General features: G+C 38.3%; 1 protein-coding gene across 7 annotated transcripts in view; it reads left to right on the top strand.

Moving 5' to 3' along the window:
- mllt10 (MLLT10 histone lysine methyltransferase DOT1L cofactor) overlaps positions 1-26,653 on the top strand; it is a 288,461-nt gene that overhangs the window by 247,110 nt on the left and 14,698 nt on the right. For 4 of the 7 annotated variants that reach the window (XM_059972114.1, XM_059972111.1, XM_059972112.1 and 1 more), the window contains 5 exons: positions 2,067-2,221; positions 6,614-6,805; positions 6,941-7,029; positions 8,150-8,481; positions 14,305-14,398. In XM_059972114.1, the coding sequence (XP_059828097.1) occupies positions 2,067-2,221; positions 6,614-6,805; positions 6,941-7,029; positions 8,150-8,481; positions 14,305-14,398 (862 nt within the window). Of the gene's footprint in view, positions 1-2,066; positions 2,222-6,613; positions 6,806-6,940; positions 7,030-8,149; positions 8,482-14,304; positions 14,399-16,131; positions 16,244-26,653 lie in introns of all 7 variants that reach the window. The other 3 variants (XM_059972110.1, XM_059972113.1, XR_009512619.1) reach the window with 2 other exon arrangements.

The following is a 26,653-nucleotide window of genomic DNA, read 5'->3' as shown; positions in this document are numbered from 1 at the left end:
CTGTTCTTAAGTCTCAGCAGCAAAATGGTGCCATCATTAGAGCTGCTGACACACAGCACTGGAAACCCATGTTCAGTCCTGACCTTGAATGTTGTCTCTGTGGAGTTTGTATGTTGTCCCTGTGACAACATATGTTTCTTGCAGGTACTCACAGCTTCCTCCCATGTCCCAAGGACTTAATAGGCCTCTGTAAATAGGTGAGTGGTAGAATCTGTAGGAGTTGATAAGAATATGGGAAGAATTTTTTAAAACGGGGAAAAATAGGATGAATGTGAATGGGTGACTTAGTGTACTAAAGGGGCTGTTTCTGTGCTATATTTCAATGACTAAACCTAAGCTCTCTTGTCTGTATCATCTCTCCAGTCACATGTTCATTTGTTTATCTTATTTCTGTATTTGTCATCACATATCAGTGGCAATAATTGTTGTCCTTGAAGATGGGCTTTTAACCTTTTTTTCTGTCTTTAAAAGTATGCTTCTCTTTTGCCCATAGTTAGTACCAAATTGTGGACTGCAAATTATAATTCTTTACTCTCTCCCATCAGGATGTTTTGTAACCATTAAGTGATATCTTTGACTTGGCAACAAGAAGGAAACATGACATCATTGAGTCACAGAGCACCTGCCTTTGCTGTAACTGTTGAGTCAGTTCTCTTTTACTGACTTGCTCATCTTTCTCCCCTCCTGTGAAGCTAAGCCACCTACTCCCAGGTGTGTCTTCACTCCCCTAAAGAACCATCACCATTATCCCAAAGAGAACATCTTTGATTGAGCAATGTTGACTTGAGATACTTGCTTTCTCAGGACTACCTATCTGGTCATTCTAGTCTCTCCGACAATTTCCCATTTTCCCTCTTTCTGCAATCACTTAAACTGTGGTACCTCCCTAAGGATGCTATACAAAAACAAAATGCTGGAGGAACTCGGCTGGTCAGGCAGCATGGAGCACAAATGCCTGGAGCACAAACTGATGCTGCTGGAAATGCTTCCTGCATATGTGGTTGTCTCAGTCAATAGGAGTCCTTGGCTTCTTGTGACAGGATACACGTTCCAACCAGCTGGGCTGCCCTGTCATCCTTCACCTTGACGTGTAACTTAGCTGCTAAAAAATATTTTCAACTACCTGCCTTACACCAAAATTTTGAACTGAGGCAACACACTTCCAAATCATGTTCAGACATTCTCACCAACCCCATTTGTATCACTATCACCCAAGTTCATACTCAGAGAACCACTGTGTCCCAACTACAATGTGCTTCAGGATGATATAATTTTATACATTCAAGCACCACCAGCTGAATTATCTGAGTTAGTTAAGTGGTAACGGATAATAATATGCTTCCCAAATTGTTAAGATGATGGAATCTTAAAAATAAACTAACTGGATATAACTAATACAAAAATCATATGACACTAAAAACATTTGATATAAAATCATAGGCCAAGAGTTCACGTTTAATTTACTATAGAGCCTAGTGACCGAAATAAGTCACCAAAGGTCCGAGTAGAATCTGAAGTTCATCAACAAATAAGTTTTGAATGTTTAAAACTAAAATATCATGGAATAAAAAAAACTATGAATGCTGAAAATATCTAGCACAGCAGTCTGTGGAAATACACTAAAGTTAACTTTTCAGATCTATGACCTTTCAAAAAGATGAGCACATTTGATAGAATTTGCTCAGTGGATTTAAGTTAACTACATTCTGCCTTTTTGGTTGGATGTAAAACATGTCAAGGTTACGATTAGTGTGGATGTTATTAGCATTTTACTGGTCAATAACATACCACAACTAACATCAGTAAATAAGTCAAACTGTTTTTTTATATTGCTGCTTTTGGAAGTTTGCTGTGTGTAAATTGCTGCCATATTTTGTACATTTACGATATTGACCATATTTCAGAAAGTCTTCTTTGGGACATACTGAAATGTTTAAAAACTTAAGAAAATGCTTATTTTTAATTTCAATGCTTCCAATTTAATTTTTAATTATATATTTGCTAGTGTTGTTCAGACTAATCATATTACTTTTCTTGTAATCTGGAAATCATAACCTTTCAAACAGATCTCCTGTGAGTGGCTTACAAATTCGTTACGATCAGTCAAGTAACAGTGTCTTAGAGAACTTGCCTCCAGTTGCATCCAGCATAGAACAGCTATTAGAAAGACAGTGGAGTGAAGGACAACAGTTTCTTTTTGAACAGGGTGGTCCAAGTGAAGGTATGTATTTATAAATGCCTTCTTTGTTCAGTAATGTTATTTCTTACAAAGAAAATCTATTTGTATTTCTATGTTAAAGAGACATGTTTTATTCTCCTTGCTTTGCTATTTTTTTCATAATTTGAACAATATTCCACATATATGTTTAAAAGCTGAATATATCATATTTGTGCCAGTATTCTTCCAAGGACCACCACCAACACACCTAATAGCTACTTCACGTGGTAGTTTTATTTTGAAATCTGTTGCTTTTTGCAAGCAGCACACACAAAATGCTGAAGGAACTTAGCAGATCAAGCAACATTTATGAAGGGGAATGAACAGATGTAATTCTGAGAAGTTGACTGTTCGTTTCTTTTCATAGATGCTGCCTGACCTACATAGAACAGAACAATACAGCACAGTACAAGGCCTTCGGACCACAATATTGTGCCGACCCTTAAACCCTGCCTCCCATATAACCCTTCAACTTAAATTCCTCCATATACCTGTCTAGTAGTCTCTTAAATTCTCTAGTGTATCTGCCTCCACCACTGACTCAGGCAATGCATTCCACGCACCAACCACTCTCTGAGTAAAAACCTTCCTCTAATATCCCCCTTGAACTTTCCACCCCTTACCTTAAAGCCATGTCTTCTTGTATTGAGCAGTGGTGCCCTGGAGAAGAGGCGCTGGCTATCCTCTCTATCTATTCTTCTTAATATCTTGTATACCTCTATCATGTCTCCTCTCATCCTCCTCTCCAGAGAGTAAAGCCCTAGCTCCCTTAATCTCTGATCATAATGCATACTCTCTAAACCAGGCAGCATCCTGGTAAATCTCTGTACCCTTTCCAATGCTTCCACATCCTTCCTATAGTGAGGCGACCAGAGCTGGACACAGTACTCCAAGTGTGGCCTACCAGAGTTTTATAGAGCTGCATCATTACCCCGCGACTCTTAAACTCTATCGCTCGATTTATGAAAGCTAACACTCCATAAGATTTCTTAGCTACCCTATCTACCTGTGAGGCAACTTTCAGGGATCTGTGGACATGTACCCCCAGATCCCTCTGCTCCTTCACACTCCCAAGTAACCTGCCATTTACTTTGTACTCTGCCAAAGTTTTAAAATGCTGAGTTCCTCCAGCATTTTGTGGGTGTTGTTCAAGATTTCCAGCATCTGCAAAATCTCTTGTGTCTTCACTGTTTCCATGGTTTGTTAAAGCATCTGACTTCACCAGTAGAGTATTACAGTTTTCACGGATAATGCTCAAAGCATGCCTTGACTAAGATGTATTTGGAGCTTTCTACCTACAGCATTGAATTATTTTTTTGAAATAATTGAAATCCATCTGAGATTTTAAAGTTATATCTTTTCATTTAATAGAATGTGAATAAGGGAAACAATGATCAACTATCTCGTGGTCTTTTCTGTTAACCACATAATAACCCCAGTTAATTTGCTATTGTTTTGTGATTTTGGTAAATTTCATCTATTTTAGCTCACCAGGGAAAACATTTTAGATTGTCTATCTCAATAGCGTAGTTACACTTAGAATCAACTTAGTTACCCTGACAACTTAGAAAAATTGTTAAAATTACTTCAAAGTGCACCTTGTCCATTCCTTGCTACAGCTTTAAAAATTGCATTGACATAAAGGAAATCAATGTAATGGAACTCACTAAATCATTGTTGACAGACTCCTCAGAACTGAACAGCAAACATAATTTCTTCGATGAATACAGAACTTTACCTGATTTTACTTGAAAATTCCTACCTAAATTGATCATTTTTCATCTTTAAATTGATGGTTGCTTATTTAAAGATTTTGAGTCATGAGAGAACTTCCAGAGATTTCAATTTGCTTCTAAAAACAGTGCTACATAATTACTAAATAAGGTGTATAAATTTACCACCATTCATTTTTCTCTTGGTATATATTTCTTTATTTTTTAATTTTACCTGATTTTGTTTTAAATTGCAGCAAATAGGAAGTTTTTAAAATGATAGAACATAGATGAATTTATATTTAATAAAACAATTTGTGTTCAGAAAAATATTTAGATAAATCTGCAACATACCAATATGATTACAATGCTCTACAATTACTACAATGATTAAAATAAGTTGATTCACATAACCCTAGCTTTTTGGGAGTGATGATTTTATTGTTCACAGTGAAATCTTTTAATGCATTTGTACACTGTTATCTAATATTCTGTTTTTGAACATTAATTAAATTTTTCTTTCCAAGTAAATAATCAGTTCCCTTTTGAAAGAAGTGTAGTCATGATTAGCTGTATTATAAAGTATTTCATATTATAACAATTATGTAAAGTAAAGGGGTGTCAAACATTTTTAATTTATTTGGATGATTATGCTGACACAGTATTTGCTAATAATTCACCAACCAAAGGAAGCAATCTGGGATTATTTACTTCCCTCCTCAGAATCAGAATCTGGTTTAATATCACAGGCATATGTTATGAAATTTGTTGTCTTTGTGGCAGTAATACAATGAAATACATAATGATAGAAAAAACTGAATCACAGATATATATATATATATTTAAATAGTTAAATAAGTAGTGCAAAAACAGAAATGAAAAAGTAGTGAGATGAGTTCAATGTCCATTCAGAAATCGGATGACAGGGAAGAAGCAGTTCCTAAAATGTTGAGTGTGTGCCTTCAGGCCCCTATATCTCTTTCCTGATTGTAGTCTTAAGAACAAGGCATGAACTAGATGATGGGTGACTCTCTTGGATACTATGGAGGCTAGTGCCCATAATGTAACTGACTAAGTTTACAACTCTCTGCAGCTTATTTTGATCCTGTGTCTCTCTCCCCACCTCCACACCAGATGGTGATGCAGCCAGTTAAAATGCTCTCCACAGTACATTTGTAGAAATTCATGAGTGTTTTGTGACATACCAAATCTCCTCAAACTCCAAATGAAATATAGTTATTGTTGCTCCTGCTTTGCAGTTGTATCAAAATGTTGGATCCAAGTTAGATCCTCACAGAGGTTGACATCCAGGAACTTGAAATTGCTCACTCTTTCCACTTCTGATCCCTTTATGATGACTGGTGCATGTTCCCTCATCATACCCTTCCTGAAGTCCACAATTATTCCTTTGGACTTACTGACACTGGGTACAAGGTTGTTGCTCTGACACCACTCAACTAGCTAATATATTTCACCGCTGTACGCCCTCTTGTCACCATCTGAAATTTTGTCAACAATAGTTGTATTGTCAGCAAATTTATAGATGGCATTTGAACTGTACTCACAACAGTCTCCCTTTTAAAACTTTCCATAATCTTACATTCTTTATTTCATCACCTAATCTTATCAGTTCCAATTAAAAGCTTCAGTTTTTTTCAGGGACACTTCCTCGGTAGTTATTTCCTGATGCATCTCTAATATATCGTACCATATCTCTGATCTCTTTGTTTAACGAGTGCCCAAGAAGCATACAAATTTCCAATGATATGGACAAATTTAACATCAATCCTTTGTTTTGAAATTCAGTACTTTGTAAAATATAATGAGAACTAAGTGAAAAAGGATCTAGTGCTTTCCTGGTTTATATGATGAATCAACTTGGGCTTCCAGCCAGGTACAGATATCGATTTTAATTGGCATTTCAATGACAAGCTCTGCATCTTCATCAGGGATGCCTGGGCATGTCTAGTTCAGTGGTATGTATAACCCTGTCATCCTTCCGTCCTGTTTGGTTAGTCCTTATTTAATCAGGTTTCCGCTATCCCACTTACTTAATAATCGAATTCCAGTGGAAATTGCATAGTGGAAACCCACATCAAGGAGCACAGATGGTGTATTTGATAGGGTTAAATATAGGATTGCCTTCGACGGCACAAAACTACTGTGCTGTGCGAATGGCTTTTGGGATCGCCTAGTGAAAGAAGCCATTTAAGTAAAATGAGAGAAAGGGACTTTAACACCGATGAAGGTCTTGCTCCAAGTAAGAACTGGATTGGATGCGGACTGACTAATCAGAGAGATGGATGGTGGTGGTATATATATCACTGGACTAGACATGCCCACACTTCAATCCTGATGAAGATGGCAGAGTTTGTCATTGAAGCATCAGTTAAAGTGGAGACCTGTATCTGGCTGGAAGCCTGAGAAGAGTTTATTTGTTATAAAGAGAACTTACTTTTCAGCTTGCATATCCACCTTTAATATTCCACCTACTTTTCTCTACTTTTCCTATGCTTTAAAGAATTTTTCAGCTACTTCTATCCATCCAATTTCCATGAAATATGCAACTTCCTGTTGGCATGGAATTAATTTTTCTTTCATTTAATTTACTGTTTGAAATTTGTGATATTGGTGAGATGAATTTGATTCTGTTATTCACAATGTTTAACTTTTGTCTTGCAAGTAGTTATGGGAATGTTGAAATCTCTACATCAACTTCAAGTTGAGAATCGGCAGCTGGAGGAACAAATCAAGAGTTTGACAGCTAAGAAGGAACGCCTCCAACTTCTAAATGCTCAGCTCTCAGTACCTTTTCCAGTTGCGAGTTCAAATGCAAGTTTAACAACCCAAGTTCACCCATTCACAGTACAAGCTGGTTAGTGATATTCTGCTTTGCATGCTGGTATTGTTTTAACTAGTTCAAAATATTTTGAATTGAACTGATTTGAGTAGTGTTGTTTGAAATTTTAAATGTTATTTTGGTGTTCATTTTTGCTGTGTTCTCTTGTAGTCCACAACACAACATCCTTGAACAGTAGCAAGGGTCCACATCTGAGCAACAGCTTTCTACCTGAAAGCTCACATGCAATGTCAAACCAGGTATGTATTTATTTATGAATTTTGCATAGTATTTGTGAATTATTTTATTATTTATGTTAGTCTCTGAATACTGTGTATTTTTGTTAATATCCATCTTAAGAGTAGGATGTCATCAATTATGTGCTTCATGTGTAAGTGATGGCCCACATTTCCTCTGATTTCTACCCTAAAATGTTTGCATTCGATGTTTAGATATTAAGGTAAAATTGAGATAGTCATTTCAACAATGCAACCACTTTCAGTAATAGAATAACTCTCTCTATGCATCTATTTTTTCACTAATATCAGTTATTTTCAACATTCCACTGCTAAAAATAAAAACTTTTTTGTTACATATTCTATTTCTCCATTACCCTCCTTGTATCAATCACAAATACAACTCCTCCTAACCGTAGCCTGCTGACTCGATGACAATCATCAATCCCTGCATTACTACAGATTTGGGTCCTCTGTCCCAACTGCTTCCATTATCATTCACAATGCCAACCACTGAGATCTTACAGACATCTTGCTGAAAAGACTGAATGCCTTATTCCTATCTGCACTAATTTCAATTACAAACAACAGAAAATCTGTAGATACTGGAAATCTAAGGAACACAGACAAAATACTGGAGGATCTCAGCAGGGCAGGCAGCATCTGTGGAAAAGAGTACAGCCAACAGTCCTTCACTTTTGAATAGTCAGTATCCTATTATTCATAAATACTACTCTTCCAAAATGTGATCACAGTCATCAAACATGATTGAAAACAACTGTTGGACCCTGAGAATGAATTCTGCAACAAATTCCGCTTTCTCATAAGTATATTATGGGCCTCATCCATTATTCTTACTTGCATTTCAATCCAGACTGCTTAATCCTCAAATTCTAGTCATCCGTGCAGCACTCTGCTACCTCCTGATCAGAAGTAGAGCTTTTAGCCCTACTCTGGACTGACCCTCTCATCCCACTTTATTTTTTCAAAGTTTTTCTTTTTTCTATACTATTTTTCAATATACATTAGAATAACTTCTTTGAGCTTATGACACTGTATAAATGTTTATATCAATTTATTTATTGCCATTATTAGGTTTATATTCAAATAAACTCTTGGTTGAAGTCTGGCTTTCTCATTTTAGGACCGAACTTCCTGTGGACATAGTACTGGCAGTTCTTCTCTTGCCAGTCCAACCACTACTGGACAAAGTCCATCTCTACAAGGAGTTAACTGTATATCAAGAGCACTGGCTAGTGGCATGCAAACAATGGCCTCCACCATGCCTACAGTGTCTTCAGTTGGTGGGTTGATGGGAACTTTACCAGGAAACCAGCTGGGAGTCAATGGATTTGTTGGTACTTTGAATGGAGTTGTACAGACTCCAGTGTCAATATCACAAAACCCAAGTCCACTGTCGCATGCAACTGTACCACCAAATGTAACTTTTCCAATATCTACCAATATAACCAACAGGTAACATCTTTAATGTGTTTTTTATATGACCTTTACAAAGTTGCAATAATTGCAGAAAATACTGGAAATATTCAGCAGGTCAGGTAGTCTTCATGAAAAGAGAAGGAAAGTTGGTGGTGTTGCTTGATGGCCTTCAGAACTAGAACTACCATAAAACTTCTTCAAATCTGGCTTGCTCAGGACTTCGGTGCCAGATTAGCACGTTTTCTGGAATATTGCATGTTATTCCAAACACTTTTGAATTGCTTTGTTTTTATGAAGTAACTCCATAGTACAATAATTTTTTCAGCAAACCCAGCAAGTTTATAGGGAGTCTGGGAATGGGATTCTGGTGAATCCCAAAGAAGCATGGAAATGAGTCCCTGTTTCGTTTCAAGGGAGAACAGGAGGTAAGACCAGATGAGTTTAACTGGAGTATGGGAAGCAGGATCCCAATGAGTTTAAAAGGTGTGTGGGAACTGGAGCTCCAGTGTATTTCAAAGGAACTTGGGAACCAGGGCCCTAAGTATCAAAACTTAGGGAATTCTGAACAATGGGAGAATGGATTATTGGAGCTTTATTGTAGTTTCGGTTCCAATAAAAAAAATCAGTAATCTGAAGCACTTACACACACGCAGACTGACCTACTGAATATTGCCACTAAATTTTTATTTCAGATTTTTGGCATATGATTGGTAGCTTTTCATTTTTCAGTTAATCTGGTCAGTCTTATGAATTTTCTCTATTCTCTCAATTTTTCTTGGGAGTGGAATGTGTTGAAGCAATTTGGCCTGTCAAATCAATGCATTCTCGTGCATTTCCATCAGTTCTATTTCTCAGTTTATTTCTTGAATAACTTGTTTTCTATAACCCATTTACTCAAGGGAAACTAAACAATCCCTTATTAATAAGATTTCAGTGAACAAAAAAAACACTTAAAAAACAATTACTAGGTTATGTATATACACAGTAAATGATCTCCAGTCCTTCTGCACATTAGAAATACAGACACATCAGAAGAGAGATTAAATGCAGATTTAAAATTTACAACATTTAAAATGTATATAAAGAAGTATTTGGATAGGAATGCTATGCAGGAATATGAGCCTAAGTAAGTAAATAACTGGGATTAGCATAGATAGGTATAATGGTCTGAGAGGGCCAGTTTTTGTACTTACTATTTTTAAACATGGCAACCTTGAAACATCATCCTCTATAACTATAACTGGGGTGCCTCACAACTTTTAAGTTGATTATACTATAGGACTGAAGGTAATATTATGGAGGTTTTGCAGAAACTACAGACCTGATAGGAATAATGTGAGTAATCATTTAGAAATTTTCTTGTAAGTTGATTGTATCAGTAACCTAGTAATTTTCCTTAACGATTTCCTTAAGTCCACAACAATCCTGGTTAATGGTCATTCTCTGCTGGGAAGAAGTTAAGGTCTTGTGGCTGCCCCAGTAGCTATTTTGGATGTCCTGATGAGTGGGAATTTGTGTCCTGAATCAACTTATGTGATATATGAAGATTGAAGTGGCACTGATAGGATGATCTCCTAACTCCCCATCTTTCCACCTCCAGATGTAAAGTTAAGCAAGTTAATAAAACCCTGGTTATAGATGCCTGGTCTCTACAGTCTTCCTTCAGTGAAGTGGCCCATCACCATTACTGCAGGGTCATAAATAAGCCTGCTTCCACAGAAATAAGGCATCTTTCCATTTGCCATATTACAGCTTGTGTAGGAAAGCAGCCTGCCCTTGTAAAAAATCGCATACCTCCTTTCGAACCATAAGATAGATGCTCATGAGTGGCACTCTTAGGTTCATTGCAAATATCAGTCTATTCATGAATGGCACCTCATTTTGCTAAGAATCCAGCAGATTGTATGAAAGTATCTTTTCTCTGTCACTGCTCATAATGCTCCTGGTGGTGTGTGGTGCATCAGTGTTTCTAACAAGCCCTATCCTGCTATCATGTAATGGATACCAGGTGCCAAGTTACAACATGAAAAGTCTGTGTGTAGAAGTTTCTAATCATCATGTTGCCTCCATCTATGTCTCTGCAGTAATTGTCACCTGCACCAAAGATGATTATCATCTATATTCAGCAAACAAATACATAGGACAGCCAGAGTCAAGGTCAAAGGCTCTGTATTCTTGACAATAAACTATGAGAGGGGCCCCTACATTGGTCATGTCATCTCTTGTATTTGGTGAAACAAACCTGACAGTTTGCAAACCATCTCCATGTGCATCTGTATCAGATTTCAGAAGTGGCCACAAAACCATCCTGTAGGACATTGTAGAGGTATAGATGAGCTCTCCAATAAGCTCCCACTTTAACTTCCCTCTGACTTGTGCCAGATTGCCGCCCTCATGCCCAGTGTATCCTATCCTGCCCTGATCTGTTGATTTCTCGTGCTGATCGTTGAATTTGTGTTCTGCATTGTCATGTACACTGAAGTACATCATTATCAGTCCTCTATTCTTCCTCTTTCTCCTCTGGGAATGTGGTCAACATGTACCCGTACCCTATATTACTGAAAGACAAAACAGAAAATAAGTTATTCTGTAAGCAGTGATTAAAATACTTCTATGATAATAGAACACATAATAATAGTGCTTTCTAAATTGTATCAAAAGGGATGAAATGATCACAGTGAAACATTGTTAGTACTTGACAGATTAGATATTGCCTTCACTCATTAAATCGTTTGGGGCTTGATGGCTCCCCTACTGCTGAAGTTCATGATGTAGTCAATCATACAAGCCCCTCCCCAATGGGCTGTACTATACTATTTCTCACTGTCTTTGTCTCAACGGAGGAGATGAAAGACTGTCATTAAAGAATTTGTATTCATCACTTTAGAGACTTGACCATTGTGGGGGATGTAATCAGTGAGAATGGCAATAGTGGAGTGAGCATGGAATCTGTGGATGCAGTCACAAGTGGTGGTTAATCCCTGGAAGAATGAGTTGCCTTTTGAAGAATGATTGCTAAGCTTGGTTTCTTGCTCATCAAATTGTTTAGCCTGGCCATATCTAGAGTTCCTTGCTGGAAAGAGTACCAACTCTGACCACTTCCTCATCATTTTCTTTTGCCAAACACATTCTCTTTCTTAGACTTTTATGCACATTTTCATTTGGCTGGAGTATTCCTAGACATATTCAATTTGTTACCCCTGCAGTCTGAAGTTCCCACTTGCCTCAAAACAGCATTTATTGTACTGGTATCTCAAGAAGAGCAAGGTGACCTGCCTTAGTGACTACCAGCTGGTAGCATTTACATCAACAGTAATGACAACGGTTGATTACGGCGTGAGTCAACATCTGCCTCAGAAATTACCTGGATTCACTCCAATTTGCATACTGTCAGAACAGGTCAACAGCAGATGTTATTTCTCTGTCTCTTTACTCTGTTAGACAACAAGTATTTGTTCATCAACTACAGCTCGGTATTCAACAGTCATCACATCCAAACTTATCAACGAGCTTCAAGATCTTCTGCACCTTCCTCTGCAACTGCGTACTCTACTTTCTCTAGCAGACCTCAATCAGTGAGGATTGGTAATAATATCTCCTCTTTGCGGACCATTGACACAGTTGTACCTCAAGGGTGCATGCTTAGCCTTCTGCTCTATTGTGACTAAGTACAGCTCCAATGGCATCTTCAAATTTGTAATGACACTACTGTTGTTGGACAATTCACAGGTGGTCATGAGTCAGCATTAGGCCACCTGGTTGAGTGGTGCTGCAAAAACAACCTCTCATTTAACTTCAGCAAAACTTAAGAGCTGATTTTTGACTTCAGGAAGCGGAAGGAGGGCAAAGATGCACCTGTATACATTGGTGGAGAGTCAATAGCATTAAATTCATAATGCTAACATATTGGATGACCTGTTCTGGGAAAGCATGCCAGTGTCCATACTTAGGAGGTTAAGAAGGTTGGGCTTCTCATCAAACAGTAACAAACCTATAGGTGTATTGTTGAAAGTATCTGGACTCACTGCATCATGGTCTGATGTGGCTGTTCAAATGCACAGCAATGTAAAAAGCTGCAGAGAGTAGTGGACTCTGCCCAACACGTCATGGACACATCCCTCCCCACCATTGGTCATACCTATAGGAAGTGTTGCCTCAAATAGGTAATGTCTGTTATCAAAAGTCCCCACCATCAGGGCTATGCTATCTTTTCATAGCTATCATCAGGCAGGAGGTATAGAAACCTGAATTCTCATAACACCAGGTTCAAGAACACCTATTTCCTGCAACCATTTTGTTCTTAAACCATCTGGCAAAACCCTAATCACTACAGTTTAGCAACATTATGACCACTTTGACTGTTTTGCTCTGAAATGAACTTATTTTTGTAATAATTGTTTTCTCATAAAAATTGTACTTAATTTATGTTCTTGTGAATGCTGCTTATTTGGTAGTATTTGCTTGTGATGCTGCTGCAAGTAAGTTTTTCATTGTACCTGTGCATACATGTACTTGTACATATGACAAACTCAACTTGGACCAACCTGTTTGAACCTTCACTATCCTCAGCCAATTGCATTCTATTATTTGAGACCTACACTGGCTCTCAGTTCCCCAACTAGTTCAAAATCTTAATTCTGCTTTCACAAAACTTTTCAACAAACTCCTGACATTATAGTTGTCTGTACAACTATCTAATATCTATATTAAAAGGGGTTTCTCCCTTGGTAGTTTAGCATTTTTAATCCTATGATGTTTTATTAGATGAATCTACAGTATACAAAAAAAAGGTTCTCATTCCTTACTGAAACCAGTAACCAGTTCCAGAAGCCAGATCCTCAGCTTTCTCAATGTTTTTAAACTAATATCTGTTCTTCATATCTCAGGCCATGTTACTTGTCTGTAGGGGGAGTATAACAGCCAATCTGTTTTGTGTTTTGAGATGAACATTCAAAAATGTTTATTTTGACAGAGCAAGTGGATTGGGAGATAAAAACTAATGGTTTATTTATTATACTTTACCAATGAATAAACTGTAAAATTAGAAAAAAAATACTGGAAATACCAACTACCTAGTCTGCCTGTGTTGTCAAACTGCCAGACTTGTATTTTGAAAACAAACCTTTCTTTAGATTGGACACTGATTAGTAAGATCCTCTGCTGTTCCCCAGTGTAACATGTTATTTCCACAAAAAAAAACTTCAAAGCAATAGCTTTTTGTGGTGTGGAATCACATCTATTTGTTTCAAGGACCATCAAAAAAATTATTGTGGATTGAATGTATACAACTTGATTAGGATTTTACTAATATTTACTAAATATTGTAAAAGACAACATAAATCTTTCAGATTTTCCAAAGAATCCAATCCAGATAACCACTTTACAAAGGCATGAGTTAAGAATTAGAACAAACAAAACCTGGATATTTAAAACACAAACGGAGAATTCTGGAAGTAGAAGCAGGTCTAGCAGCATCTCAAAATAATCAATAGCAAGGGCCCCTGCTCAGAATGTAAACGTGAAAAAAACATTAAATAAGCATGTTCTGTAGAACTTCAGATACCCATATTGCCTTATTTTCTCAAATAAAAAGTGCCTAATTATGGGGCCCAAATTTTAACATCAAATTGTACAAAATTCAAATGCATTGTTACTTCACTTGGAAGGATGTTGAATTGAACAAACTCCTCAGAGGGCATGGTCCCTTCAAAATTCTAAAATGGTTAAGAATTTGCTGTTGCATCAAAGTTTTAAATTTTAAGCATCTTCTAATAAAAATAAGTGGTCTTTGTATTTCTATTTTAATGTATGTGTCTTACATATAGTAGTCTATATCTACAAAATATTTTTGTTTTATAGCATGCCAGGACTGAACTTACTTTCTGAGCAACAGAGACAATTGTTACTCCAACAACAACTTCAACAATTGTTACCATCCCAGCAACTTACTCCAGTAAGATTATTGTTTTATCACTTACAAAGTTCATGAGTAAAATGGCTTACTTGATTTATAGCTTGCTTTGTTACTTTTACATCATAAAAACATACAACACAAGGGGAAGCATTCAGCCAATTTGATCCATTCCAATCAGAGTTCCCCACTAAAACCCCTGTTAGCCCTGAATGCCACTGCTGTCTAAGTACACATCCTTAATGAATATAATGAAGGCATTGGCCTCTGCAACCCAACGGACAAGGAGTTTGGCATTACGAATAGCATCTTGATTTCTCTTCTACTTATTTGACCAAATAGTAAAATCTATCCCCCACCTCACTTTCAGCATAAGGCTATCAAATCATCCATATTTAGTCCCTCTAGGCCTTTTTTAATTTCGTGTATATCAATTAAAACTCCCTTCTATCTCATCTGTTCTAAAGAAAATAATCCAAACCTGTTCAATCTTTCATGACAACAGAGCAGTGTGGTTGGTACTTGTGTTGCAACACCTGCAGTCGGTGTACTAAACGATTGATTGAGAGTTATTTGTTCATATTGCGTCATGGCAACAGTAATTTAAATTCAATTTATCAAATAAAACTGGAATTTTAAAAGAATAATATAAATTATGGTAAATATGGAATTGCTGTTTCATTGCATAACCCCATCTAGTTAATTAATGTCCTTCAAATAAAATCTACATTTTCAGGCCTATGTGACTAAAATTTTACCAGTATGGTTAACTGCCACCTCAGTTCAATGGTAATTAGCAATGTCTAGCTCCCACAAAGACATAGAAATAAATTCTTCCTCTGCACCTTCACTATGTACTTAATACTGAAGTTGCATTTAGATAATGTTGCCCACATTTAGCAAATACAAAGCCTCAATTAATAAAGCAAACATAACCAAAGCTCTTTCAGTGACCTTGTTGACCTGTCCTGTTATCTTTTAAGTCCCTGTGCATCTCCGTGTCTTTGAGGATCTGTATATGTATATACTTAGGTTCTTTGATTCCTCCAGAGCTCTCCCTTGCTTTGTTCTATTACCAAATTGCTTTACCTCAGCCACTTTTGTTACAAACTGACTACATTTATGTCTTAGCAGTTTAAAAGTTTCTTCTTTACTGTCAGTCACATGGTGATTTTTCTTTCATGTTCCTTGCTTTTAAGTTTAAATCAATATAAAACAGGTGTCCTTCAGTTAACAAAGACAATACGTTCCTAAATAACTCATTATTATGAAAAAATTCTGTTGCAGGCAGTATAGCAAACATGTAACTTTTGCAGGAGATATCAATTGCCATGATGACTAGGAAAAAGTCAGCTACTCAATCACCTCCCAGTAAAGATGCAATAAATCAAGAGCAATCTGCTCTTTTTTGGACAGGCTGAAACATACAAACTGAACCTTGCGAATTATTGGCTGTTCTTGCCAGACAGGTGCTGAGCAGGTTTCCCCCATTTTGAAGAGCTTGTTTACTTCAGATTCCTTCTATTAGTATGATAACAATGATTGTTAAATCTTACTGCTTTTCATCGACCAGTGTTCTAAAAGACAGTTTCCAAATGTGTTCTTTACCATTTGTTGTAGTGAGCAGAACAGATGAAGAAACCCTTTATATCCTATAAAAATTTATTAAGTTAATAATTATTAATGGGGTTTGACTTATATTTTGGAAAGAGACTAAGTACTGAGTCCTGTGATAAAATTTAACAATCTCAAAACTTGTCATCCAATATATACAGAAATGATTTACTTGGATGTTGCCTGAACTCGGGGCTGAGTTACGAGGAGAGGTTGCTTGGACTAGGACTTTATTTCCTGGAACATAGGAGATTGAGGAGTGACCTGATAGAGGTATATAAGATCATGAGGAACATGGACAAGGTGAAAGCCTTTGTCCCAAGGAAGATGACTAAAAACAAGAGAGCATAGGTTTAAAATCTGAGGCAAGAGATTTAAAAGGTAATCAGGGGTAGCTTCTTTACAGAAAGGATGGTGCATATTTGGAGTGAGCTGCTAGAAATAGTAACCAATGTTGACTCATTAATAATATATTAAAACATACAGTTAAGTAATTGGATAGGAGAGATTTAGAAGACTATGGGCTAAGCATGGGACTAGCTCACAGGGCAACATAGTTGGCATAGATGACTTGGGTCAAAGGGCCTGTTTCCATGCTTCATGTCTCCATAATTTTGCTTGCTGACGCTGAGGTGATTTCAGATCGATCTGGTTTTATGCTTAATTGGATCCCATGATCTTGAACGGTGTACCAGGAAGGATCCTGTCGAAATCTATGCTATATTCAATTTAGAATAATCAAATACATTCTCATTGACTCTATTTGTAATCTTATCTAGAAATGCAATTCCTTTATTATATCCATGTTGTTTATCCTTGATTAGGGTCTTTTTATACTGGTGTTTCTTACACATTTTAACCATGTTAACTACAAGGCAAGATGCATATTTACAAATCACTACAAAGCTGAAACCATTTTCTTTTAATTTATCAGTCAATGAATTAGAACAAGGGTGGTGTGCACATCTGAGCTCAGCGATCAATTATGCAGCAAAGTCAATTTACTCAGAAAAATCTGCTTAATAAACAAAGCAAACATTGTGATGGACTTGCAGCAACCCGTCTAAAATGCAGAGAATGGAGGACAGTTCCAATTAAATAGTATGCAGAAAATCATTATCAGTCACATGCAGAATTTCACACACCAGCTCAGGATAGCTAGTATCTCACTATATATGCAGTCTCCTATGTGTATGCATCTTTTTTTTTCACTGAGATTGACATTATCTTGCAGATCAAAAGATTAATTTAGATGTGCTTAGGTTCAGTACTACTCTATTGGAGTATTACATCAGGTTTAACAGTAGCTGATGAATCTTCTAGATCTGCTTGATATCTTCCTAAATTTGGATGCTGTTGACCTGACTTAAGAGAACATAGTTGCTGTTGTCCATTTCACAAAAGCATTTCAAATGTTGCTGAAAAGCTCGGTGTAAAGACATAATAGAAAATGTAAAAGTTTTTTAATTCCTTTAGTTAACAGGTAGGATTCATCCATGTAGTGTAAACATCTGCACAGGACCAAATAATGATTATCAGTATCTTAGATGTGATAACCAATTTCATATTGCTTGTTCCACATTCCAACATCAGCAATATCCATTTATGTAGATTATTTAATGTGGAAAGTATAAAATGAGGTTTTAGAATAATGGTAACAACATAGAAGGCAGCCACTAATAGTGACTCCATTTAAAAGCAATCCAGCTGTTGCTACTGCATTTCCTTTTTAAATCTTAAATTGAATCTTGATTCTACCTAGTGCCATACCATTGCCGTCCAGATCTTAACTTCTGACTGCATTTTAAAAAATCCTGTTTTTCATTGTTTTACTTATCACCTTTATTGTTCCTTCATCCTGATTCTTCTGACACTCAGAGCAGTCCCTTCTCTCTGCCTGAATTCTTCATGATTTTAAATACTTCTGCCTGATCTGCCTAAAACATCCAAAAACAATGACCTCATCCTGTCTGGTCTGTATAATCCCTCATCCTTGAAGGACTAGGCATATACCTCCTGTGCCTTAACACCTTTCCTTAAGTGTGTCCATCAGAACTGCACGCACATAGCTGAGCTAGAGCTTTAAAAGATTCATTGTGACTTTCTTGCTCTTATTTTTCATGTCTTGGTTTATAGACCCTCCTTTCTCTTTCTCTTGAATTCTAGAAATAACCGCTCTATATATGTTCTTACACTTTTTTTAATTTTATGGCCTTCAATCTCAGTGGTAAGCCTATAATGTGGCATCTTATGAAATATATCTTAGCTCATTTATATAATATGAACATCATTTTAGTTATCAACTCTGTTACCATGCAAAAAATTCAGAATCATCAACCTGACTGCTAGTTGTGACTGTGGTTGTTATTTCACCACAGATCAAACTGGTCTTAGTTACTCAGTTTATCCCAAGACTTTTCTTTTGAACAAAGGTTAATATTTGTAATCTGTAGGCATAAGCGCTGAATCTAATAAATAGAAAAATTATGGCCTAGACCTCTACAACTTACTCTCTTCCTTACAATGAATACAGAACAGGCCCTTCAGCCTATGATTATGCTGAACATTCACTTGACTCCTAATTAATCTAATCCATTTTCCCTAATCATATTACCATACCTCTTCCTTTCCTGCATCTATCTAGTAGTGTCCTAAACACTCTTGATTTCCTGCTTCAACCACCAGTCTTGGCAGTGCACACTGTATCTACCAATCTTCGTGTTTTAAAAAAATATTGCTTCACGTATCTCTTTTTCGCTCCCCCCCCCCCCCCCCCCGCCCCCAAACCTTAAAAATGTGCCGTCTAGAACCAGACATTTTTAATCCTGGGAAAAAGATGCTTGTTTTCTATCTATGCATTTGCATAATTTTAGCCTCAGCCACCAGAGAAAGCTGCTCCAGTTTGTCTTATCTCTCCTCATAACACATACCCTAAACCAGTCAGCAGCCTGATACATCTGCTCCACAGCCTTTCCAAAGTATTCTGACCAATGCTTTATAAAGCCTCAGCATTACATCCTTGTTTTTGTATTCTAATCCTCTTGCAATAAGTGCCAACGTTGCATTTGCCTTCCTTACCACCAACTCAGCCTGCAAGTTAATCTTTATGGAAACCTGCACAAGGACTCTCAAGTCCCTTTGCACCTCTGATTTCTGAATTTTCTCCCATTTACAGCTTTATTCTTTCTGCTAATGTGCATGACCATGCACTTCCCTAAACTATATTCCATCTACCACTTCTTTGCCCATTCCCCCAATCTGTGTAAGTCCTTCTGCAGACACTCAGCTTCCTCAACACTACCTACCCCCTCCACCTATACATTCATATCATCAGCAAACTTGGCTACAGAGCCATCAATTCCTTCATCCAAATCACTGATACATAATGTGAAAAGAAGAGATTCAACCCTTGTGACAACATCGCTAGTCACCAGCAACCAGGAAAGAGCCCATTTATTCACACTCCTTGCCTCCTGCCAGTCAGCCAATCTTCTATCCATTTTAATATCTTTTCTGTAATACATGGGCTGTTGTTAAGCAGCCTCATGTGCGCACCTTGTCAAAGGTCTTTTGAAAATCCAAGTAAGCAACATCATCGGACTCTCCTTTGTCTATCCTGCCTGTTAATTTCCTCAAAGAATTCCAACAGAATTGTCAGGCAGGAGTTTTCCTTGAGGAAACCATGCTGACTTTGGCCTATTTTATCATGTCTTTTAAGTACCCTGAAACACCATCTTTAATAATAAGCTCCAACATCTTTCCAAAACAATGAAGTCAGGCTAACTGGCCTATGACTTCCTTTCTTCTGCCTGCCTGCCTCCCTCCCTTAAAGAGTGGACTGATATTTCCAGTTTTCACGTCCTCTGGAACCATTCCTGAATCTAGTAAATCTTGAAAGGTAATTACTAATGCCTCCATAATCTCTTCAGCTGCCTCTTTCAGAACCCTGGGGTACAGTCCATCTGGTCCAAGTGTCTTGCCTACCTTTCAATAGCCATTGCTGTCCTGCCAACATTCCTGATTGTTTCCCCTTCCAATTAAATTTAGCCAGCTCCTCTCTCATGCCTCTTTAATTCCCTTTACCCCACTGTAATCCTAATATACCTGATTTTAGCTTCTCCCTCTCAAGCTGCAGAGTGAATTATTTCATATTATGATCACTGCCTCCTATGGGTTCCTTTATCTTAATCTCCCTAATCAAATCTGATTCATGACCCAGCACCCAATCCGAACATGAGGAAATCTGTAGATGCTGGAAATTCAAGCAGCACACACAAAATGCTGGTGGACAAAATGCCAGTCCTGACAAAGGGTCTCGGCCTGAAACGTCAAAAGTGCTTCTTTCCTATAGATGCTGCCTGGCCTGCTGTGTTCCACCAGAATTTTGTGTGTTACGCAATCCAAAATTGCCTTTCCCGTTGTGGATTCAAACACAAGCTGCTCTAAAAAGCCATCTTGTAGGCTTCCTACAAGTTCCCTTCCTTGGGATCCAGCACCAACCTTATTTTCCCAGTCTACAAGCATATAATTATTTAACAATTACAGCACGGAAGCAGGCCATCTCGGCCCTTCTAGTCTGTGCTGAACACTTACTCTCACCTAGTCCCATAACCCTCCATTCCTTTCCTGTCCATATACCTATCCAATTTTACTTTAAATGACGACACCGAACCTGCCTCTACCATTTCTACTGGAAGCTCATTCCACGCAGCTACCACTCTCTGAGTAAAGAAATACCCCCTCGTGTTACCCTGAAACTTTTGCCCCCTAACTCTCAACTCATGTCCTCTTGTTTGAATTTCCCCTGCTCTCAATGGAAAAAAACCTATCCACATTAACTCTAATAAATTAACTCTATCCCCCTCATAATTTTAAATACCTCTATCAAGTCCCCCCTCAACCTTCTAAGCTCCAAAGAATAAAAACCTAACTTGTTCAACCTCTCTCTGTTACTTAGGTGCTGAAACCCAGGTAACATTCTAGTAAATCTTCTCTGTACTCTCTCTATTTTGTTGATATCTTTCCTATAATTCGGTGACCAGAACTGTACACAATACTCCAAATTCGGCCTTACCAATGCCTTGTACAATTTTAACATTACATCCCAACTCCTATACTCAACGCTCTGATTTATAAAGGCCAACATACCAAAAGCTTTCTTCACCACCCTATCCACATGAGATTCCACCTTCGGGGAACTATGCATCATTATTCCTAGATCACTTTGTTCTACTGCGTTCTTCAATGCCCTAGCATTTACCATGTATGTCCTATTTGGATTATTCCTACCAAAATGTAGCACCTCACACTTATCAGCATTAAACTCCATCTGTCAACATTCAGCCCACTCTTCTAACTGGCTTAAATCTCTCTGCAAGCTTTAAAAACCTACTTCATTATCCACAACACCACCTATCATAGTATCATCTGCATTTTACTAATCCAATTTACCACCCCATCATCCAGATCATTAATGTATATGACAAACAACATTGGACCCAACATCAACCATGTGTTGATCTGCACTATCTTACTATTCCTAAACCCACCTGCACGTGGCACTGGTAGCAATCCTGAGATTGCTATCCTGGAGATCCTGTCCTTTAACTTAGCACCTAGCTCCCTAAACTCACCTTTCAGGACCTCCTCACTCTTCCTATCCATGTCATTGGTCCCTACATGGACCACAACATCCAGCTGCTTACCCTCCCTCTTGAGAATGCTGAGAACTTGATCCGAGATATCGCGGACCCTGGCACCAGAGAGGCAACAGACCATCTGGGATTCTCGATCTCTTCCATAGAACCTCCTATCTGTCCCCCTAACTATCGAATCCCCAATCAGTACTGCTCTTCTCTTTTCCCTCCTTCCCTTCTGAGCTGAGGGTGCCAGAGACGCAAGCACTGTAACTTGTCCCTGGTAGGTCGTCCCCACCAACAGTATCCAAAATGGTATACTTATTGTTGATGGGAACAGCTACAGGGGTGCTCTGCTCTTCCTGTCTATTCCCCTTCCCTCTCCTGACAGTCACCCAACTAATTGTCTCCTGACTCCTAGGGGTGACTATCTCCCTGAAACTCCTGTTTTCCCGAACGATCAGAAGTTCATCCAGCTCCAGCTCCATTTTCAGTTCCCTAACACGGTTTGTCGGGAGCTGCAGCTGGATGCACCTTTCGCAGGTGGTATCATCAGGGACAGCAGTGCTTGCCCTGACTTCCCACATACTGCCAACGGAGCACTCAACTGCCCTAACTGCTGCCTCCATTACCTTCTCCTACACTAATTAGATTAATTAAAGGAGCTTACCCAACCGTACCTCACCTGGAGTGAAGCTCGTACTCAGCCTGTGCTTGCTTTTTAAAATCCCCCGCTGATCCCAGAGGCCGACATTCACGCGCTTGCGCAGTCTAGCCTCTTTGCCCCGATCAGTTAAAAAAAACAACTTATCTCCGAGCTTCTTTTACTTCTTCCCTCTCTGCCTCTTGCTTCGATTTAAATAACCATTGAAAATTTCCTCTCCTTTTTAAACCTTTGGCACACTGCATATTGAAAGTTTACATGCCTTTTCTGTCGACCATTGTAATTTGTAGCTTGACTACTGTTTAGATGCTTGAATATAACTACCATCAAGGTCTTTTTACCTTTGCATTTTGTGCAGTTACTCACAAGGATTCTACATCTTCAGATCCCATGTGATGTCTAAGGATCTGATATCATTTTTTCACCAACGCAGCCACCCACCTACTCTGCCTACTTTCCTGCCCTTTCGATGCACGTTGTATTCGTGATGTTAAGCTCCCAACTACAATCTTCTTTCAACCATGACTTAGAAATGCCTACAACATCACACCTGCTAATCTTTAACTGTGCTACAAGATCATCTACCTTATTTCATATACAATGTGCATTCAAATATGACACCTTCTGTTTTGTTTTCATCACCCTTTTTGATTTTAGCCCTGCTACACTTCAATTAATCCCACTCACTGCATGCATATTGAAATTTTACATGCCGTTTCTGCCTTTCCTTTCTCACAGTCTTCTGCCTCTAGTTGTATACCAACTGCCCTATCAATCTCATTCACATTCCTCAGCCAAATTAGTTCAAACCCTCCCCCACACTCTAGCAAACCTGCCTGCATGTTCATGTGTAACCCATCCTTTTTGTACAAGTCATACCTTCGTCAGTAGAGATCCCAATGATCCAGAAATCTGAAACCCTGCTCCTGCACCAGTTCTTTGCTGCACGTTCATCTGCCAGATCATCCTATTCTTGACCTCAATGGTGGGTGGCACCGGCAGCTATCTAGAAATTACTACCCTGGAGGACCTGCTTTTCAGTTTACAGCCTATATTCCCTATATTCTCTCTTCAGGATCTTCTCTCTTTTCCAATCTAGGTTGCTGGTGCCAATGTGTACCATGACTTTCAACTGTTCTCCTTCCCACTTTAGAATGCCATGGACCCAATCCGAGACATCCCTAACCCTAACTCCTGGGAAGAAACACTATCCAGGTCTCTTCACATCCACAGAATCCACTGTCTGCTCCTCTAATTATGGAATCCCCTATCACTACTATACTCATCTTCTTTCTCTCCCCCCCCCGCCCCCCCCACCACTCACCCAAGTCCACTGCAACACAGCCAGACTCTGTGCCAGACACCTAGTTGGTGTGGCTTTCCCTTGTTCTCTTGATAGGACCTACCCTGCCTAAAGCTTTGCTGATTGTTTCTAATTAGGGCATACTTCTCCAAATAATCATAAAGCTTACCCCTAAGAATCTTCTTCTTTAGCTTTCCTGCTACTGACATAAGACTGACTGATTTATAATTTTCTAGATTATTCCTATTTCCCTTCTTGAACAAAAGAGCAACATTAGCTACCCACCAGTTCTGCAGCACCATACCCACGAGTAGCAGACATGCAAACATTTTGGTCAAGGCCCCAGTTCTCTTCTCTCTGAACAACATGTATATCTTATCAGGCCCTAGTGACTTATTAACCTTAATGTTTTCAAGAGATCGAACACTATCTCTTTCCTAAACTTGGAATGCCCTAGCAACTTAGCATGCTCCACTCTGATCTCATTATTCTTTACATTCTTCTCATTGGTAAATACCAACACAAGAGTATTCATTCTCTGCCTCTTAAGCACATTCCCTCCATTATCCTTGAGTAGTCCTACACTCTCCTTAGGCAATCTCTTGCTGTTTATGTGTGCAGAATGCGTTTGGGATTTCCTTTAATTCTGTCTGCTAGGAACTTTTCATGACTCCCTTCTAGCTCCTTTCTAGCTCTCAAGTGCCCCGTTTGATTCCAGCTTCCTAAGCCTTAAATACACTTTCTTCTTCCTGACTAAATTAACCCCTTGTCTAGTCATCCATTGTTCCCGTACCTTGCCATTCTTTTTCCTTCCCTCTTACTGGAACAAACCAGTCCAGAACTTCCATAAGTGTTTGGAGGTATGCTACTTAGATTAGGTGCTGTATCAACTTTAAATCATAGTCATGAAGTTGTACAGCATAGAGGCGGGCCCCTTTAGCACACTACCACATTCATGCTGTCTTTTGTGGCTATCTATCCTAATTTCATTTGCCCGTATTTGGGCCTTCTATGTTTCTCTTATTTAAGAGTCTCTCTAATGCCTTTTAAATATGGTGATTGTATTTGTTTCACAACGTGTACTAGCAGCCTGTTGCAGACATCAATCATGCCTGTGTAAGAAAAGACAGTGCCCTTCAGAACCCATGAAATCTCCTACCTTTCACCTTAAACATATGTCATCTTGTCTTTGTTAATCCTACCATGGGAAAGTACTCTGAACATCTTCCCAGTCTTTGCATCTAATAATCTTATACTGTTCCATTCAGTAAATACAGCTAGCTTTTCTACCCTCTCCCCTTACCATATTTAGCCTATCCAGTACTTGAATCTTCACTGATGCATTAGTAGCATCATCTTCCTTGATGTATACTGATGTAAGGTACTTGTTTAGTATTTCCACTACCTCCATGAGTTCCTGGACTCTGATTGACTCCGTTCCTCTTAACTCCTTGTTCATATGACTTCGGATTCATTTGCAAACCAGTCTTTTCTCATGCACTTTTTGCTTCTTATATTTTTTACTTTTCCTCTGAACATTCTGTAATCAGTCTAATTCTTGGTTGTGTAACAATCTGCAACTGCAAATGCTCTTTCTTTTCAACCTCTATTTTTAAGTCAGTCTTATCATCATGGAACTCTCCCTTTAATTTCTTTTTGAAGTGAATCTTGTCTCTTAGCTTTGATTCCACTTTACCTTCTCACTTCTCACTCCATGAATCTTGGCCCATCTCCAATTAATTATTTTCACCTTGGAGAGTCCTACAATGGTGGGAGAAGGTTTGTGAACCCTGTAGAATTTTCTCTATTTCTGCATAACTATGACCTAAAAGCTCATCAGATCATCACCTAAGTCCTAAAACTAGAAAAAGAGAACCCAATTAAATAAATAACACAATATGTTCTACTTGTTCATTTATTTATTTAGAAAAATGATCCAATATTACATGTATTTGTTGGAAAAAATGTGAACCTTTGTGTTCAATAATGGGTGTGACCCCTTTGTACAGCAATAACTTCAACCAAATATTTCCAGTAACTGTTCATCTGTCCTGCACCTCTGCTTGGAGGAATTTTAGGCCGATCCTCCTTACAAAACTGCTTCAACCCTGGGATGTTGGTGGGCTTTCTTGCATGAACTGCTTACTTCCGATCCCTTCACAACATTTCTATAGGATTAACATCAGGACTTTGACTCGACCATTCCAAAACACAGATTTTCTTCTTTTTAAACCATTCTGTTGTTGATTTACTCTTGTCTTTCAGATCATTGTCTTGTTGCATCATCCAATTTCTGTGAAGCTTCAGGTGATGGACTGATACCCTGACATTCTCCTGTTAAATGTCTTGATACAATTTTGAATTCAGTGTTCTCTCAACGATTGCAATCTGTCCAGGTCGTGAGACAGCAAAGCAGCCCCAAACCATAATGCTCCTTCCACCATGCTTCACAGTTGGGATGAGGTTTTGGTGTTGATTTGAAGTGCCCTTCTTCCTCCAAACATAGCAATGTGAATTTCTGCCAAAAAGTTCAACTTTGGTCTCATCTGTCCACAGAACATTGTTCCAGAAGCATTGTAGAACATCCAGTTGGTCTTTTGCAAACTTGAGAAGTGCAGCAATGTTTTATTTTTCCAGAGAGTAGTGGTTTCCTCCATGGTGTCCCTTCTGCGAACATCATTCTTGTTCAGTGTTCTTATAGTGGACATAAGAGCAGAAACTTTAGCAAGTTCTTGAGATGTCTGCAGGTCTTCCTACTGTTACCCTTGAGTTTTTCCCCTTCTTCAGCATTGCACATACTTTTGGTGTGTTCTTTGCAGGAAGCCCACTCCTAAATGAGAGCAGCACTAGTACTGAATTTCCACCATTTGTAGACAATTTCTCTTACTGTGGACTGATGAACACTTGGTTCTTTAGAAATGTTTTTGTAACCTTCTCCAGCTTCATACTTCTCTACAATTCGTCTTCTAAGGTCCTCTGAAAGTTGTTTTAATTGATCCATGGTGCACATAAACAAATCTTCCTTGAGAAGAGCAGGTTTAGTAAGTAACCTGACTTAGTGTGTCTTTTTTATAGGGCAG

Source organism: Hypanus sabinus, chromosome 6 (assembly GCF_030144855.1).
Source record: "Hypanus sabinus isolate sHypSab1 chromosome 6, sHypSab1.hap1, whole genome shotgun sequence".
NCBI classification, from domain to species: Eukaryota; Metazoa; Chordata; class Chondrichthyes; order Myliobatiformes; family Dasyatidae; genus Hypanus; species Hypanus sabinus.
This window is presented reverse-complemented; position numbering and strand designations above follow the sequence as displayed.